Source organism: Eurytemora carolleeae, unplaced genomic scaffold (assembly GCF_000591075.1).
Source record: "Eurytemora carolleeae unplaced genomic scaffold, Eaff_2.0 scaffold588, whole genome shotgun sequence".
NCBI lineage: Eukaryota > Metazoa > Arthropoda > Copepoda > Calanoida > Temoridae > Eurytemora > Eurytemora carolleeae.
In genome coordinates, this window is record NW_019396804.1 from 133,980 (window position 1) to 151,779 (window position 17,800).

The window sequence follows — 17,800 nt, forward strand, 5'->3', positions numbered from 1 at the left end:
CCAATCTACCCCCTCACTTAAATCCTGTATCCGCCCCTGGAGTTATGATCAGAATTTATCACTTTTAAGCTAGAAAACGACATCATCTCCCGCAATATTCAAGTTTCAAGGACACCGTTGTGAATCCTCTTTAAACATCGGGTTACTGAAGATTACGATGACAGTCTAGGGTTTCCAGTGAAAAGGAAAAATCGTTTGCGAAAATTTCGTATTTTTTGCGAATTTTTTTTTTCGCGACCATATCGCTTCATTTTCGCATTTAGTTTGTTCGCTGGAAACCCTAGGACAGTCCCTTGAAAGAAAAATAAATATTTCCAGGATTCTGTGATGAGTGTGGCCTCGGAGAGACAATTTGAGTCTAAAAGCTCTATTGATTGTTTCAGGTGAAAAGTTTTATTTAAAAAAATAACGATACTTGGCAGAGGCGTATTCAGGGGGGGGGGCTAGTCCAGTGAAATCTATTGATTTCAGGGGGTTTTCATGCCCCAACGGGTGCTGACCCCCCCCCCCTGGAAAGAAAAAAGTGTAAGCCCCCCCCCCTGGACAAATTCCTGAATACCCCCCTGGTACTTGGTAATTTCTTATCAAATATGCTGTCAAGATAACCTATGTACACTATGACCTTTTAAATGTATGCAATATCACGGGAACCATTCAAGGATAAATGTATAATGTATGAACGGGAAACGTAATTATAAATGGAAATCATTATAAATCTATGCAAGCTACAATGTGAACGCGTGCAATGTTTGTACATGAAAAGATTATCAGAATATATTATTTTTAAATTCTTCTCACCATGAAATACAAGACAAATGCATATTAAGAGGAGTGTTGTGACAAAAACCAGTCCCCCCCTGACCCCCTAAAATACCCCACCGTGCGCCATGGGAAGGTGATTTCCGACACATGTATTGTCCCAGTACCGTAATAATTAACCTAGTTAGTTCGTTTGTAAACAAGTTATTAAATATATGTATATTTTGTACAATATTAAATAAAATATGGATATACATTTCAATATAGTTTTAGCCATAAAAAGTTAATCTCAATATTCACAAAATTGTTACAAACAACCTTATCATTATTAACTATGACTAATTTATGAAGAATCATACTTGGTCTTGTGCGGTATGTGATTATGTGATTATGTGAGATGAGATCTGAAAGAAGCCCCATCTTGGGCGGTATACTCAAGATTTTTACATAAAACAATTCTGAAATTACGTTTTCTAGCTTTAGTTCTGCTCTGGTCGTGCAGTACAATGCGGTGCAGTATGTAAACTTGTTTGTTTTGATTTAGCCCTGGTCTGTGCAGTACAATGATGAGGAAGGAAGACGTTGAACCAATAGATCCTATAGAACTAGAACCTGATGTGTTTACAGGGTAATTATAGTTTGATTATATCCCTGGGACAGCATGCTTAACAGGTTAATTTTATTTTAAAAATCTGTCCATTACTCCTGTAATAAGTGAAATTATTTAGACATCCTGAACCTGTAATCCATGCACCAACACTTATTCCAAGTATTCAGGTAACTTTTTTTAGTGTATACCCCCCCCCCATGCGTACAGACAGGTTCCTGATAGAATTGAAATATTAATGTTTAGAGTAAGATTGATGCATATAGACGTGTTCTTGAAGTAAATATGAAGAATAGAACTGAAATATTAATGTTTAGAGTAAGATTGATGCATACAGACGTGTTCTTGATAAAGTAAATATGAAGAATAGAACTGAAATATTAATGTTTAGAGTAAGATTGATGCATATAGACGTGTCCTTGATAAAGTAAATTTGAAGAATAGAACTGAAATATCAATGTTTAGAGTAAGATTGATGCATATAGACGTGTTCTTGATAAAGTAAATATGAAGAATAGAACTGAAATATTAATGTTTAGAGTAAGATTGATGCATATAGACGTGTCCTTGATAAAGTAAATTTGAAGAATAGAACTGAAATATCAATGTTTAGAGTAAGATTGATGCATATAGACGTGTTCTTGATAAAGTAAATATGAAGAATAGAACTGAAATATCAATGTTTAGAGTAAGATTGATGCATATAGACGTGTTCTTGATAAAGTAAATATGAAGAATAGAACTGAAATATTTATCCCTACAACCTTCGAAAATGCTCCTTCTCAACGTCCTTCGGCCTCAAATCATACCCGCGATATTTCTCTGGCCTCTAATCTGCCTCCGACTACCAATGGCTCGACATCGAATTTGACCTCCAATCCTAACTCAGCCTCCAGCCTACTGGATATTTGGTCTCAGGTAGAAATATAACTAAACATTCGCCGCAACCCTTATTTTTCTGATCCTTATATTATTTTTGCAACCTGATTGTGTAAAATTATTTTAAGCTTTAGATATTTGAACTAGTTCCTAGTTTAAAATCTTAAAGGTCTTCGAAATCAGGTAGCAAAGATGTAAGGATTATAAATGAGGAAAGTATGCGGTAAGTAGTAAGTCAGTTCTTTTAAATCCATTTGACCAAGCTTTTACCATTTTGACCACGTTTTAACCAAGTTTAACAACGTTTAACCAAGTTTTGACTATTTTTCTATATTCAAAAGTTTTAGTTTTAAAATAAAATGTATTTATTTTTAATTTATGATTTATTGTTTAGGCTTGTAATAATATTAGTCCACGGACCAGTCCCGTCACCAGGTTTAAGCTTTTTTATTTAATTAATTATTAGTCCTCAAGTTAGAATAGTTCATGACTTAAAGGAGAGTAGATACAAGAAATAAACAGATTAGATACTGAGTTCACATGATTTTTGTGAATATGCTGTCTCAAATTCATATTAATTTTTTCTTTGGCTGGATTACAGTTTAATAAAATCATAATCTGATAAAAATTGGCCCTGAATTTATCAGAATTACTGACACTATTGTTTAACACTCCCTTTAAATAAAAAATGCATAAATCATGAATACTCCCTTTTTAATAAAAATTTGCGAACACCCTCTTAAAATAGAAAAATGGAAGAAAAATCCCGTTTATTCAAAAATTCATGCTTCCACTCGACATTTATGATAAAATACATTTTTTTTATAGTCTTTACAATTTGTTATCCCTTGCAAGCATTTTACAACCAGTTTTCCCGTTTTGGGGAGATGTTTGTGAAGTAACTTCAATAAAAGATGATTAGATAACACCGTTGATTATTCAAAATGAAACTACATTACAGGGTGTTCCAATAAACATGGGAATTCTGTGACGAATTCGATATCGTCTTTTTAAATAATTCTTTGATTTACTATAGTGATACCTACTGAGAAAGCTGTAATTTGCGGAGACATTATAGACACATCTTTAGTCTTTTACCCTTTTCATAAAATAAACTCTAGCAGCCATAATAATATTTTGTTTTTTGAAATTAGGTATTACAATGCTAATTCATAACAAGGACGATATCCAATTCGTCACTGAATTCCCATGTTTTTTGGGACACTCTGTATAATCAAGTTTTACTGCAACACATTTTTACTTAAAAAATGGATCTAAAACCAATAAATAAATACATGAACTTTTTCACTTCTTTATTCAGTATGTCTTGGGCAGACCGCCTATTTTTTAGAGAGTTTCCAGAAATGGAGCTGTCTTGGGCTGACCGCCTATTTTTTAGAGAGTCTCCAGAAATGGAGCTGTCTTGGGCAGACCGCCTAGTATAATTCATCTCCCTAGGGTGACCAGTTCGGTCAGCCCATGGATACGTTTCGGCGGCTAGGAGCGCCGACCCCTATTACATTGAATGATGGGTTGTCCGTTAATAATGATAATAATGCATACAATAGAGGAATTACATTCAAAAACGCTAAACATTAACTTTATGACGCCAAATGTTCTCAGTGGCCACCATCAACTTTGACACATAATTCAGCTCTTTTCCTGGTATGGCGCGCCACCTTGATGAGCTGATCTTTGCTGATGTGCTTGGCAAAGTCATCCACAATGGCATTGTAAAAAAAATAATTTTTTCAACTTAAATCAAAATGTTTTATATTAATGGATAGAAGAAAACCATGAATTTGCGGATTTTTAAATAGATTTCTGAACTCAAACTTTGTTGCAGTAATACTGTAATGAAATCAAATGATTAATTTAATCTAAAATTAGTTTGATTTCTTTAGGCCTGGTAGTGCAAGATCTCTTCTCAGCTTTTCTCCAAACCTCCACCTTGCTCCGACTCCAACACCCAACCTAAACCTAGCTCCGAACCTGAGCTTGAATCTAGGAGGACGGAGTCCTAGTATGAAGAAGAAGCTAGATCTCGACTCAGATCAGGTTCGGAAAATATCAGGAGTTTTTAAAGTTTTGAAACAAGCCAAAAGCATGAGTTAGATTTTAAAAATATAAAAATATATAAATTTATGATTATTATCATTTTTATAATCAAAATTATTGACATCATTATTATTATCATGGTCATGATTAGCATGATAATTATTATTTATTATTCTTTTTGTTATTATTTATGACATGGTAGGCCACTATTATTATAATTATTGTTATCTGATTATTGTTTTTGTTATTATTCATTATTTGATTATCATTTTCTTATAATTATAATATATTTAAGGATTTAGTATCTACTAGACTGGAGGCATTGATGAATAGTTTGACATTGAGTGATAGCAGTCTTGATATAACCATTGGGTAGGTTTCATAGACAGGACAGGACAGGACAGGACAGGACAGGACAGGACAGGACAGGACAGGACAGGATATTTATATTTTAGAACAATAAAGCAAGTATAATAAATGTTACTTAAATATATAATATTTATATTTTAGGAACTATGAGAGTGAATGAGCTGATGATTTTAAGAATGTTGATAAGAAAATAATATTGAAAAGAGTTTAGACGAAATTTCAAGTGACCCTCCATTGATAAGAATCTGATTGAAAACAGTCCCTAAAGCCTTCAAGGTTTGCCTGGTCAAGAGTGAGATGGTTTTGTATTTTTGAAATAATAATTTTTATGTGTTTTTTGTTTATTCGTGACCTGCGCATTTCTTGCTTCAGAAATCATAAAATTTTTATACTTCCAGAGAATGATGCTTTCTTCAAAATTATTGATCATATTTCAAGACTACTGTTGTAAATCGGATATACCCCTTTTGAAATGGAGGGTCCCTTAAAACTTCGACAACAATCCCTTTAAAAGAATATTAAATAAAAATTTCCAAGTGATAATTGTTAATGAAACAAGTTCTTGAAAGAATGTGATATTTAACAAAATAATTAAATTACTAATGATATATTTGAGGTTTTTTTCAAACAAATATTTGTACATTTATTTAATATATGTTTTTATCAATTTTATTAATTAAATTAAGTTAATTTGGGATCATCTAGAAAATTTGATAATAGAATTACATGAATAGGATAAGAGTCATTATTTGTTTTTATTGGTTCTATGGCTACAACAACAACAATAAGAGCAACAGTAATTGTAAAACATTTTTTATACATGAGCTGAAAAGCTCTCCAGTCCTGAAGAAATTCTGTGACTTTACTTCCATCGGATTATATATGACTTGAAACAAAAATATCGGCTCTCTTGTCCTATTCGTGTTGTGCTGTGAAAATTTTGCACATGGATCTTAAATGTAAGACATGTGGCCGCAGCGCTCGGCCCAGAAAGTGTCTTAACCTAACCTAACCCTAAAAAAATACTAATTTAATGTTGAAAAAGTGGTCATGTACAAAATTGATAGGAGGGGTCCAAAAATCGTTCTCTTGGACGGAACCAAACTTTCTTTTCCCATGCCCCTTTTAAATTTGTATCTTTATTTTATTGAATTAATTTTATTGTAATAGGACCACATCATGTCTTCTATGGCCAGAGCAATTGAACAATGATTTGAAATTCTGGTTATCTTCTGCCTCCTCAATCAATGCTGCTCCTGTAGCTGCTCTGATTTGAAATTCTGGTTATCTTCTGCCTCCTCAATCAATGCTGCTCCTGTAGCTGCTCCTAAGCCAACTGCTGCTACTGACGTCTGTGAATCTACTTCTTCTATCGGAGGGAAAACTCCTTCTGGAGGGAGGTTTACACTGCCTCCAAACCTACGTTCTCCTGACTCTGGATCTTGGTTGGCAACTAGAAACTCGGGGTAGGTTTTAACAAACTTTAAATGTAATTTCATGCGACCTACATAAAAGTGCATGGTTGATTTACAACTGTACCCTCAAAAACTATCAACAATGAATAAGACAGTTATGTATTTTATTAAGGTTTTTCACACACAAAGATATAAAAACATATATAAATGGTCTAGTTTCTCTGTAAAAATTTTATGTTTCTCTATATAAGTAGCAAAATTACTGAACACAAAGGGTTTTAAGGGTACCTTCATGAATCGGACATACGCTGTAATAAATTAAGGGTTTATTAAAATATAAATTAAATTTTATCATAATAAGTGTTGATACAACTTTTTCTTTTAAATTAACTTAGTTATAACTACATTTAGAAACCATGACTATTATAAACTCTAAATGTTTTATTCAAAGATTGAACTTTTTTAGGCATAAGAAGAAGCTGGATCTTTGGTTGAGCAGGCCAGGATCAGAAACAGCTTCAGTAAAATCTTCTTGTTCCTCCTTCTCCTCATCTTCCTCATCTTCCTCATCTTCTGCATCTTTGATCAAGTCCGAGAAAGATGTATGGTTGGCTAAAACCCAAACCTGCGTCAAGGCTGCCACTAACCTCCAAGAATGGAGACAATCCTCTAAAACCTCCAATCTTCAATCTTCTTCAGACCTTGAGAACTGGAGGTCATCCTCTAACGCCACCAACCTCCAAGAATGGAGGCAGCCCAGCCTGCACTCTTCTTCAAGTAGAGTACCCTCCAACGCTGCTTCAAGCCTGCAAGAATGGAGGCAAACCTCTGGCAAACTCCAATCTTTAAGCCTTGATAACTGGAGAGTATCCTCCACTCCAACCTCCAATCTCCAAGATTCCAGGAAAACCCCTGGTCTCGACTCCTGGAGGTTTTGTGAGACTACTCCTATCGACCCTGTTGAGGCTGTAAGACTAGGTCTGAAGAAGACTAGTTTGTGCTGGATGGAAGGATCTCCCTCGGGGTCAAGCACAAGCTCTAGATCATCCTTCATCTCAGAGAACTCCCTGAACTGCTGGCTATCTGGAGAACATTCAAAGGTATAACAAATTAATTTATTTACTCTGAAATCACATGTTATTCCTTCATTAAGAAAATGGTAGACATAATTTTTATTAAATGACCAAAAAATAACAAGTTTTAGCTTTTTAAAATCTTATTTCGGCTAATGATATAATTATGTTTTAATTTATATATAAATATACATTCTTGTAAAGGCATACACAAGGTGATTAAGCTTCTCTAGGACTCTCTTTGATGTGTTAAAACTTTTAGTCGCAAAATATATTTCAAACCTGAAACAAGGATGATTTAATTACAATGTTTCTGGAGTTACAAAATGCGAGTATTTGTTTTAATAAAAAAAATAGCAAATGATCAACTTTAAGAAACACAAATGGTAAAGGATACAGTTTAAGGTTGTTGAATGAGCGGGGTATATATTTATAAACTGATAAGTTGATACTATTGAAATAAAGTTCCGAACATTGTTTGTTACTAGTATTATGATTGTATTTGAAAGGGTAACTTACTATTAGGTTTTAACACACTCGAAATAGAGAGGTGATTGATTTGTGACTAAAACATAATTGTCTTCTGAAAATAATTGCTTGTTTAAAAAAAAGAAGAAAGATTGTTTTCACTTGGAATTTTAACTTATTTCACTTTAACATGAGTGGTTTTGGTACACAATCGAGTATCAGGGTGTGTATGTCTCCGTCAGGTTAAGTATATCCTTGGCAATCCTGGTAAAGACGACTTTCAAAGGCTCTGGGGAGTTTAAAATGATTTTGTTTGACATTTCTACATATATACAAAACATTAGTCATGTTTATCTAGCTGATAAGGGCTTTGATATTTCATGTTTTTAATTATGGTTCCTGGTACGAAAACTATAGAGAAAATTATCCGATTTACAGTTTTCAAGGCTGAAACATTAAACATCTTTCATATTTTTGATCATTAAAAGTTTTATGTGAACCGTTGTGAATTGAGCATGCCTTTCTTTATGTAAAAGGTCAACTGAAATAACAGCAAATTTCTCTTTTAAAGACTTATTTATAATTTCAGGACATGGATGAACATTCCTGGGATCTTGCCTCCGAAGCAAGCAATGTTGCCTCCGAAGGAAGTATTATTACTATCGGCCCGGAGGATATCATGGAGGATATGGATGAGGATCTTGAGGACGACCTGGTTCACATCCAAGCTAATGAGTTGAGCAGATGGTTGATTTGCTAAATTATTTCCATATATTTCTCTCTATATAGATAGATTTACCGTGAATAAGTTGTAACTTACTTATTAATGATATGTTTCTGCCAACTTATACAAGAAACAATCATTCACGGCATTTCTAAATTTCAAAAAAGACCAGATCATCATTCTGCTTCAATCTCTTCGGTTTAAAAGGCACATTATAAAAGATAGATTATCTAATCGATAGTAATTTACATCAAACTCCTAGCCAATACGACTTTCTAAACCAAATTTTTTTTATCGTGTTTTCTATTATCTCAGATTAAGTTTAAACAAAATTATCTAAATATTGAAACCAATCAAATTCTATGCAATACCCACTTTTTTGTTGTTTTGCAACTTTCTCGTTATTGTGTCTATCTTTTTTCAACTTTTTCTTCTACTACAGTACAATTATAACCTGGATATTGTTGGATAAAAGAAAAAAAAGAAAAATCGTCAAAAAAAATCGTATTTTTGTTCCAATGTTATGCCAGGTTTTCTATAAGTTTTTAAAACATAAAAATTTATATATCATTGTCAGAGAAACAGTATATATAGATTATATACATATATATTTATATCATTGTCAGAGTCACAATATATATTTACAAAAAACTTGTTTTTTTCTGCGAGGTTTTTTTACACAAAACTTTGAAACAGGAAGACGACTGTTCCCTTAAAATAGTCACGTGAACATTGTAAAGTGCAGTGTACTTTTCTAAGTTGATAAAGCTTCTGTTAAAACTATTTGCTTAAAAATAACAAGACTACGCAAAGATATGTCGTCTTCCTAGTCCAACGTTATTTAGATCATTTAACGGGATAAAGTAAGTAAGGATAAATAAGAAAAAGGTTCAAGGTGTAACGTTGTGAACTTGGGAATTGGGCGCCTGTCAATCTTCAAATGGAGATCGGAGGGTCACTTACTTGAAAGTACTTCTTCTACACTCTACAGTTCTATGACTCTATTTTAATTGATTTAAGATATAATTATCCATGGTCTTACAGAACAAGGGTTTCTAATCGGAATTCCGTTGCCCGGAATTGCGTGCAACGGAATCAGGCGCGTAGTGGAGGTTTAGACTAGGGGGGTGCACTGTTGGGCCTGCATTGGAGGGTCACTTACTTGACTAAGACTATTTTAATTGATTTAAGATGTAGTTCTCCATGGTCTTACAGCCAACTAGGGTTTCCAATCGGAATTCCGTTAAGCGGGCAATGATTATTTCCGCTTGTGCCATTTCATTGCGCTATAATTGCGAACAATGAAGCAATTAATCATTCGCGGAATTGCTTTTCCATCTTAAAATCAATAATTTAAACTGTGACTTACAAGTTTATGCAGCAGATACAAGCATGAAAATATCTCTGTAGATTTTAAAATGGTCGAGGCCGAAGATCAGATGTTTCACCAGATTTCAAATTAAAGTTTAAGATACTAATTAACAATTTAATTTAATACATTTTTCAGATGTTCGCGTTACATTAACATTAAAATGGAATTTTGTTTGGTTAAAAATGTAAGGTTCGTTCAATCAAAATGAGATATTTTGCTACAGTGAGAACCAGAGAACTATGTAGATATCGTAGTATATGTTCCATAATTCCGCAACCCACTTTGTGGAGAGGAATCACAATAGGAAATTTTTAAAAAGAAAATCCAGGATTATTTTTTTAGGACGAATGACTATAAGGTTACTGCTTTGAATCGGGATGCCACTCTTGCACACAATCAAATACAGTTCTTACAAACAAAAACAATTTTGACAAAATTTTAATGTTTTTGAAGAAAAAAGCATGATTCAGTTTATATTATACGCTTAAACGGTATTTATTAAAAAATAATTGTGTTTCTTCGGTTGTAACCAAAAAATTACTTATGTTGTTTGTTTATCTTTTTGTACTTTTTAGTATACAGGGTGTCCCAAAAAACATGGGAATTCAGTGACGAATTGGATATCGTCTTTGTTATGAATTAGCTTTGTAATACCTAATTTCAAAACCATAATATAATTATTTCTGCTAGAGTTTAATTTATGAAAACGGTAAATGGCTGTAAAGATGTGTCAATAATGTATCCACAAGATGAACAGTGAAGACGGACAAGTTTACTCTGTTTGTATACTGCAATTTTCTTGTTTTATTAAGTACAACCGTATGCAGTCAAAACATAAACAAAATGTGAACATGGCAGACGAAACTTATACAGATTAGAGCTTTCTCAGTAGGTATCACTATACTAAATGAAAGAATTATTTGAAAAGACGATATCGAATTTGTCACTGAATTCCCATATTTATTGGGACACCCTGTACTATACAGGTTTTTCGAGCACCTTTTCCTGAAATTAAATTGAATTGACAATTTAGTTATGATCTTTTTTAATCATTCCACAATTCCAAAGATTTTTCTGTTTAAATTGTTGCACTTAAAAAATGTCGACATGTGAATTCTCGCGACGAATTTGGGCCAAATCGGTTTAGCCGTATTAACGTGTTTTGGATACAACAAACAGACATCCAAGCTCAGTATACGTATGCATGAAGTATGTACTGAGATACACTCAGTAGAGGCGTATTCAGTAGAGGGGGGGGGGTATGGGGGCTCAGCCACCATGGACAAATTCCTTAATACGCCCCTCAGACTATAATAGATAATCCATGAAGGCAAGGCAAAGGAACTCAATATTTTTCTTGATACAGGGTTATCCACTGAGGATTAGACTTTGATTGTAATTACATTTATAAACTAAACATTTCACTGACTCCGTTTGTCTAGGTTACATTGCTAAGCCATGAAGTACTTTTTTACGTCATGCACTCAACCAATTTTGTTTTAAAAGTTAAACTTCTTCTTAAAACTAGATTTTATTCACGTTCTACCAAAAAATATATAAATTTATAATTTATTTGAAATATTTAATTTATATATTTATGTATTTCCAATATGGACACCATTGTTTCATCACACAATTGGACGAATATCTTTTAATAGTTTATCACAAATAAATCTTTATTAAAGAGAGTGTTCGCAATTAAGGAAATGAGGTTAAAGGAGAAAACGTAATAAATCTTACAACGGTAACCTTTAAGTCTTTATTAATCTACAATTAAACCAAAATAAATTTTAGATTAAAACCTCGTTTTCAGTTAAATATATTTTCCGCAAAGCTATGCTTTTAATCATTCTTGGATGTAAAAGGAATACTAGAGGAGATACAAGGTCGCAAAGTAGTACAAGCAAATTTTTCGTACATTTTGCATGAAAATAAATCTAAATAATTCCGAAATTGAAATGTTCATATAATGTAGCGAACACTCCCTTTAAACGCACTTCAACGTACTCTAAAGGCAAAGGAATGTGAACGTGAAGCTTAAATATAAATATATGATTGTCAAAAAGCTTAAATTGTAATAGTATTGCAGAAATTTTTAAGTCCAGAAAGAAATTGCGCATTTAATAGCTTTACGTTTTATATAATTGATTTTCTATAAATATGTTAATAATAAGCTTAAACAATGTTAAAAATGTTTAAATGGCAGGATTTGTGGACTTTCGTTATTTAAATTTACATATAGAATTTGAATTTTCAGTGTGGGTACTTCAAATTTAAAAAAAACGTTTCTTTTCAAAAAAGAAAAGGAGAAATATACATTAAACATGTTTTAAAGTGCAAAATCAGATTAAATTTCAATTTAGAGCCGGATACCTGGCTTAAACGTTATTAAATATACAGAGACGTTTATTTAAAGTTAGATAATTCATTAGTTCAGAAAATCTAGATGTTTAAGGCAAGTCAATGAAAAATTAATATGGAGTAAGATCAAATCAAGCTCAGACAAAAAAATTCAGATAAATTTAGTAAGAACCAGATAAATCTAATTAAACCAGATAAATGTAGTTAGAACCAGATAAATCATAAATCTAGTAACTAGTTAGAACCAGATAAATCCAATTTAGAACCAGATAAATCATAAATTTAGTTAGAACTAGATAAATTCTATTTGGACCAAGAGAAATCTAGTTAAACCAGATATATCCGATTTAGAACCAGATAAATCTATTTAAACCAAATAAATCCGATTTAGAACCAGATAAATGAGGTTAGAACCAGATAAATCCAATTTAGAATCAAATAAATCCAATTTGGACCCAGATAAATCATAAATCTAGTTAGAACCAGATACATCTAGTCATAACCAGATAAATCCAATTTAAAACCCGATAATTCCAATTTAAAATCAGATAAATCTAATTTAGGACCAGATAGATCTAGTTGGACAGAGAAAAGTCCAGTTCTGGAAAGATAGTCTATTATCTAGTTCATGGATCTGAACTTCTGAAGGAAATTGGACCAACCCATGTAAACAGCATCTTCAATGGATAAATGTCGTCTTATTCTGATGAATGTCGTCTTACACTCGGATGAATGTCGTCTTATGAAGCTTCTGAATCGTCGTTATCCATCAGTTTATTAAGAAGTTCAACAGCTTGTTCAACCTTCTTCAAATTGCGCAGTGTTCCTGAACATATGTAATACCATTAAAGGGACTGTAGACGTAATTTCAAGTGGCCCTACGTTTAAAAGTTGCATGTCCATTGTCAATTCCTAATTCAAAATAGCTGCACCCTTTATAAACACTGATATGTTCATTTTTCCGAATTAAATAGGTTATTTTGCCAGGAGCGGATACAGGATTTAAGTGAGGGGGGGCAAGATGTTTTAGGAGCAAAAATTCATAACTAGGAACAAAAATTCGCGGCGTAGGCGAAAATTTTTGTGACTGAAAAGAATCAAAAAGAGTCAAAATTAATGACTAAAGACTAAAAAACTAGATTTTTAACTTTTCACACATTATAGTTTATTAAGACAGATATTTTTCCTGTTTTGCACTAGGGTTTCTTTCCCTTAAGCCTGCTGTTGAGAAGCTATTCTGAAAATAGGAACAAAAAATTCCAAATTCAGGGGGGGGCGAATGTCCCCCGCCCCCCCCTGTATCTGCCCCTGTATTTTGCTCATATTCATGAATTATTTTTTTAAGGATTATTAAGGATTGATCACTTTACTATTCGCTTACCGCTAAGTTACTTATTGCTTAAATTGATTACTCATTCTGATCTATAGCTCATTAATTATATCTTTTAGGATAGATTATACATTCCAAAGAATGTATAGAAACAAAATTTCTTCTGGATACATTTAGGGCTCCATCTTTCAGTCCCAGCGTGTCTCAGACATAGTCTGTGATCTATCTGACAAATGCTCCCATTCTCCATAATTACGAAAACCAATTTGCTGAATTTTTAACCTTATTTTCTAATCTTAAGATTCCTGAAATATCTATTTTAGCTGTCACTTAAAAATAACTCGTTTCCATATTTTGCTATTTGTTATTGCTTTTTGCTAATATACTATTGCTATTTTTATTCATATGTTGAATACTCCGTAGCCATTAGCTTATTGCTCCTTTAGCTTATAAACCAGTTTTTTTATGAAAGCCTTAAAATGCTAATATAGCTTTATGGTGAAATTCATTGAGACTTTTGATAATTGTACTCATTGATCAAAGAGTTATGAAAAACTAATAAGACGTTTTCATAAAGATAAGGTAAATTCGTGAAAGCGTGACAAGATATCTAATGTTAAAAACACATTATGAATATCTACCAAACTTAATTTTTTAAATTTCTAACAAAGTTTTATTTTATTTATTTTAACCTGAGAGCTCTCGAGAAGTTTTCTTGGCAGGACTTGAGGGTAAATCTACATCCTCTAGTAGATAGAGGATAGTCTCTACAGTTGTAGCCTAGATAGATAGATAGATAGATAGATAGATAGATAGATAGATAGATAGATAGATAGATAGATAGATAGATAGATGGATAGATAGAAAGATAAATAGATTCATAAGTTTGTGATGATTAACAAAATTTTATCAAAATTTAGCAATTTCTCTCAAAATTTAACAATTTTTTAATATTATGTTAGAAATATTTCTCAAAATATTACCTGATCCTCATCAGCTGGTGGAAAGGATTGTCCAGCTCTCTTGATCATATTTGAGGTTTGGATACATAGTTTAGAGGATACAGAGTATATTGTGGATATCACAAGGTTATCCAGAGCTTCTAGTTTAGATCTAGATCTAGAAATACAGAGTATAGTGGATATCACTAGATCTAGAAATACAAAGTATATAGTGGATATCACTAGATCTAGAAATAAAAAGTATATAGTGGATATCACTAGATCTAGAAATCCATGGAGTATATAGTGGATATCACTAAATCTAGAAATACATAGTATATAGTGGATATCACTAGATCTAGAAATACAGAGTATATATTGGATATCACTTGATCCAGAAATATAGAGTATATAGTGGATATCACTAGATCTAGAAATACATAGTATATAGTGGATATCACTAGATCTAGAAATACAGAGTATAATGGATATCTCTAGATCTAGAAATACAGAGTTTAGTGGATATCACTAGATCTAGAAATACATGGAGTATATAGTGGATATAACTTGATCTAAAAATACAAAGTATAGTGGATATCACTAGATCTAGAAATACAGAGTATAGTGGATATCACTAGATCTAGAAATACAGAGTATATAGTGGATATCGCTTTATCTAAAAATACAGAGTATAGTGGATATCACTAGACCTTAAAAATGCATAGTATATAGTGGATATCACTAGATCTAGAAATACAGAGTATAGTGGATATCACTAGATCTAGAAATACAGAGTATATAGTGGATATTACTAGATTATCTAGATTAAATCTTCTATCTTAGACAAAGTATTCTATATGGCTTACTCAATGATTTGACGAAGAAACAAACAAGTTTTCAGTTTCAGGGAATCGTGAATATAGATTAGGGGATCCATTACCTGGAGGGGGACAGTTTGGGAGAAATAGATTTATGATTGTAGATTGATCTCTGACTAGAAGATGGATATATTGGGAGGATCAATTCATCCTCATCCAGGTAGTAATGTCGTCCTCCATTCTCTACCTAGATTAAGGGGTTTGTTAACCGATTTGAAAAAAAACACATAAAGGGTGTTCTACATCATATAAGACCGTTAACAGCTCTAAATTGAGATTTAATGGACTAATCAGAAAATTTAAAAAGAATGAATCATTTAAAAAAATGTAGTTAAATATTTCTTTTCTTGCAGAAAATAACAGGGTTTTCGAGTATTATGTGAGTTCTTTGGCGTGTTAAAGCTTGGAGAAAATCTAATATGATATGGGACGCTCTGTAATCTGTATATTACCCTATTTTTTTAGGATCACAACATAAGCCTATCTAACCGCTCACAAAATGTTTCTGAAATTCAGCAAACTCAAATAAGAGTATGTTCGAAATGTTCAAAAAAATTTTTTTTATAAATTTGAATTTCGCGCTTTTTTTCGTAACTTTCTGTAGATTTTATATGAAAATAAGAAACAACTCTTTTTTACCCTTCTAGCAGACGAAAAACATACTTAATTATAATCATTATTCATTCTTTAAGCGATTCATAGTTCAAGAAAGACCGTTTTCTATGCTGTAGAAATCCACGGGTTTATTTTTTTTAATCTTTATCAGATAAAAGCATTATGCATTATCTAAAAATTTTAAAATGAGGGTGTTTTATGTGTAATTCAAACAACGGTACCCTTTAGTACGTTGTCTTGTTGCAAGAACAAATGATTATTTTTAATTGTGGATTCTGTTAAAAAGTTACTCGCGGAGTTCTGCTTATAGAAACAATAAATTTAATCGTCTTTTCAAGCTACAAAAAAAGGTGATATTTTTTTTACAATCTACAATATTAATCAGATAAATGTCTAATGTATACCGATGTAAACCTGACATGCCGCTCTATAAATGGAGGGTTACTAGAAATTACAACAAAATCCTTTTAAGGATCTTAGAATGCATCTTAATCCCTCATCCCAAACCTGATGGGATTCTGATCCTGATCCATAATCCTCAGCGGACTCATCCTCGCTGGTGAGTGCGCGAGTGCGCGCGTTCTCGTAATGGAAAGAGGCAGAGCGCATCATCGGGGCTCCATCATCAGAACTCTCTCCACAAACTAGGGACTGGGTCATATCCTAGACACGAGAAACTAAGTATTTAATTCGTAAGATTGAAATCTTTTTCAATCATGACTCCCCTTATCAATACATAGTTCTTAGTTACTAATATGTAACCAGGGACCAAATTTAATGAATTTTTACTATACCAACCGCCGGTTCAAATTTGAATCACCGTTCCTGAAGAAGTTTAACTTTGAATTGGTGGTTCAAAGGAATTGAGCTTTTGCAACAAACTCTTATTTTCTAATTCTAATACCTCTGCAACCCAATGTCGTGGAACTTTGATATTTCAAACTATAAAATCTGCGAGATCAAATAGTGTAAGTTTGAAATTTCAAAGGTTTACAAGATCAGGTTGCTAAGATATAGGAATTAGAAAATTGAGTATTTAGCAAAGACTCAATTCCTTTGACCAGCAGTTGATTGTTTAGCAACGAAGCTCAAATTCAGATAAATTAGTTTTCTCCTTCTTGTGCGTAAAATCAAAACTAAAGGATCTACGAGGTCACAAAGTGTACCCAGAAAATAAAGGATAAATGGATTTCATAATCACTAAATACCTGAATGCGTTTATGCTGAGCAGGCTGTGTAAGCTGTGTTGGGCTGGGACTGTACGCACTTTTAGAATTCGAGGATTTTCTCGAATTCGCAGATTTTAACGGATCATAATTCTTCCGGCGTTTCCAGGCTTGGAATTCAGCTTCTCGAGAGGTCAACGAACTGCTGCTTCTACTGCTGCTGCTATTCTTTAGATCAGATCCGGAACAGTTGGTCAGAAGCTTACTAAACGAAAAAATGCAGTATATTTTGTAAATCTTGGAAGCCAAAAAGTTTCGCAAATAATTTTTTCAGGGAGACGGTTTTTTTTAAGCGCTCGATATACTGGAGATACGCTTTTTGTCCATGAGAAATGGCACTTTTTTAGCGACTTAATTTAGCTTGAGTTAATAATCCATGTTATAAACGTTCAAAACTACAGTGGTAGGCGATTATATTGATACAATGAAGACGACTTTCGATTTCTATTTTGATTTATATCAAGCTGTTAAACAGCATAGATACACATAAACATAGACGTCAATAGAAGCTGTCAATTTAAAAAGATTCTTTTTGTTGATTAATTGATATTTTTCTTCGAAAACAGCTTGTTAAAAACCAAAACTTAAGTACAATAGTCGGCTTCATTGTTTTGATATAATCGCCTACCACTGTGGATGAAAATATTCTAAATGAAAAAAAACCCTAAAAGTTACCTCTGAGGTTTAGTTGATGGAACTCTTACACTTGATCTAGTTACACCAGC

At 32.7% G+C, this 17,800-nt stretch overlaps 4 protein-coding genes across 6 annotated transcripts; 3 read left to right on the forward strand and 1 right to left on the reverse strand.

Moving 5' to 3' along the window:
• Positions 1-275: 275 nt before the first annotated feature.
• On the forward strand, positions 276-1,960 carry LOC111708862 (uncharacterized). 2 transcript variants are annotated; one of them, XM_023482366.1, is made up of 4 exons: positions 276-383; positions 1,304-1,387; positions 1,488-1,536; positions 1,832-1,960. In XM_023482366.1, exons 1-4 carry the CDS (start codon positions 328-330, stop codon positions 1,943-1,945), a joined length of 303 nt encoding a protein of 100 aa, XP_023338134.1. In that variant the 5' UTR covers positions 276-327; the 3' UTR covers positions 1,946-1,960. The 2 variants fall into 2 exon arrangements, with proteins under 2 accessions (XP_023338134.1, XP_023338133.1); XM_023482365.1 differs by lacking the exon at positions 1,832-1,960 and adding an exon at positions 1,684-1,811.
• A 59-nt stretch (positions 1,961-2,019) lies between these two features.
• On the forward strand, positions 2,020-5,282 carry LOC111708860 (uncharacterized). Of its 2 annotated transcripts, XM_023482364.1 has the most exons (6): positions 2,020-2,284; positions 2,640-2,680; positions 4,150-4,303; positions 4,599-4,675; positions 4,814-4,877; positions 5,187-5,282. In XM_023482364.1, the coding sequence occupies exons 1-5, from the start codon at positions 2,096-2,098 to the stop codon at positions 4,830-4,832; spliced, it is 480 nt and encodes a 159-aa protein (XP_023338132.1). In that variant the 5' UTR covers positions 2,020-2,095; the 3' UTR covers positions 4,833-4,877; positions 5,187-5,282. The 2 variants fall into 2 exon arrangements, with proteins under 2 accessions (XP_023338132.1, XP_023338131.1); XM_023482363.1 differs by lacking the exon at positions 5,187-5,282 and having other exon boundaries at positions 4,814-5,007.
• Positions 4,970-8,668, forward strand: LOC111708850 (uncharacterized). The gene is made up of 5 exons (XM_023482350.1): positions 4,970-4,977; positions 5,843-5,896; positions 5,956-6,138; positions 6,554-7,187; positions 8,218-8,668. Exons 1-5 carry the CDS (start codon positions 4,970-4,972, stop codon positions 8,386-8,388), a joined length of 1,050 nt encoding a protein of 349 aa, XP_023338118.1. The 3' UTR covers positions 8,389-8,668.
• A 2,736-nt stretch (positions 8,669-11,404) lies between these two features.
• Positions 11,405-17,794, reverse strand: LOC111708857 (uncharacterized). Its single transcript, XM_023482361.1, has 7 exons — positions 17,751-17,794; positions 17,058-17,280; positions 16,357-16,512; positions 15,297-15,421; positions 14,399-14,534; positions 14,108-14,195; positions 11,405-12,911 (listed from the first exon to the last, which is right to left on the reverse strand). The coding sequence occupies exons 3-7, from the start codon at positions 16,507-16,509 to the stop codon at positions 12,826-12,828; spliced, it is 588 nt and encodes a 195-aa protein (XP_023338129.1). The 5' UTR covers positions 16,510-16,512; positions 17,058-17,280; positions 17,751-17,794; the 3' UTR covers positions 11,405-12,825.
• Between the last annotated feature and the right edge of the window lie 6 nt (positions 17,795-17,800).

Bases quoted from the DNA above. Each gene is read 5' to 3' on its own strand.
- LOC111708862 (XM_023482366.1), top strand. From the start codon at position 328: ATGAGTGTGGCCTCGGAGAGACAATTTGAGTCTAAAAGCTCTATTGAT. The intron at 384-1,303 runs GTGAAAAGTTTT...GTTTTGATTTAG, and splicing joins AGCTCTATTGATTGTTTCAG to CCCTGGTCTGTGCAGTACAA. The intron at 1,388-1,487 runs GTAATTATAGTT...GAAATTATTTAG, and splicing joins GAACCTGATGTGTTTACAGG to ACATCCTGAACCTGTAATCC.
- LOC111708850 (XM_023482350.1), top strand. The intron at 6,139-6,553 runs GTAGGTTTTAAC...GAACTTTTTTAG, and splicing joins TTGGCAACTAGAAACTCGGG to GCATAAGAAGAAGCTGGATC. The intron at 7,188-8,217 runs GTATAACAAATT...TTATAATTTCAG, and splicing joins TATCTGGAGAACATTCAAAG to GACATGGATGAACATTCCTG.
- LOC111708857 (XM_023482361.1), bottom strand. From the start codon at position 16,509: ATGACCCAGTCCCTAGTTTGTGGAGAGAGTTCTGATGATGGAGCCCCG. The intron at 14,535-15,296 runs GTAATGGATCCC...CTGTATTTCTAG, and splicing joins CCCAAACTGTCCCCCTCCAG to ATCTAGATCTAAACTAGAAG. The intron at 14,196-14,398 runs GTAATATTTTGA...CTATCTATCTAG, and splicing joins CACCAGCTGATGAGGATCAG to GCTACAACTGTAGAGACTAT.
- LOC111708860 (XM_023482364.1), top strand. From the start codon at position 2,096: ATGAAGAATAGAACTGAAATATTTATCCCTACAACCTTCGAAAATGCT. The intron at 2,285-2,639 runs GTAGAAATATAA...TTTATTGTTTAG, and splicing joins TACTGGATATTTGGTCTCAG to GCTTGTAATAATATTAGTCC. The intron at 2,681-4,149 runs GTTTAAGCTTTT...TGATTTCTTTAG, and splicing joins CGGACCAGTCCCGTCACCAG to GCCTGGTAGTGCAAGATCTC.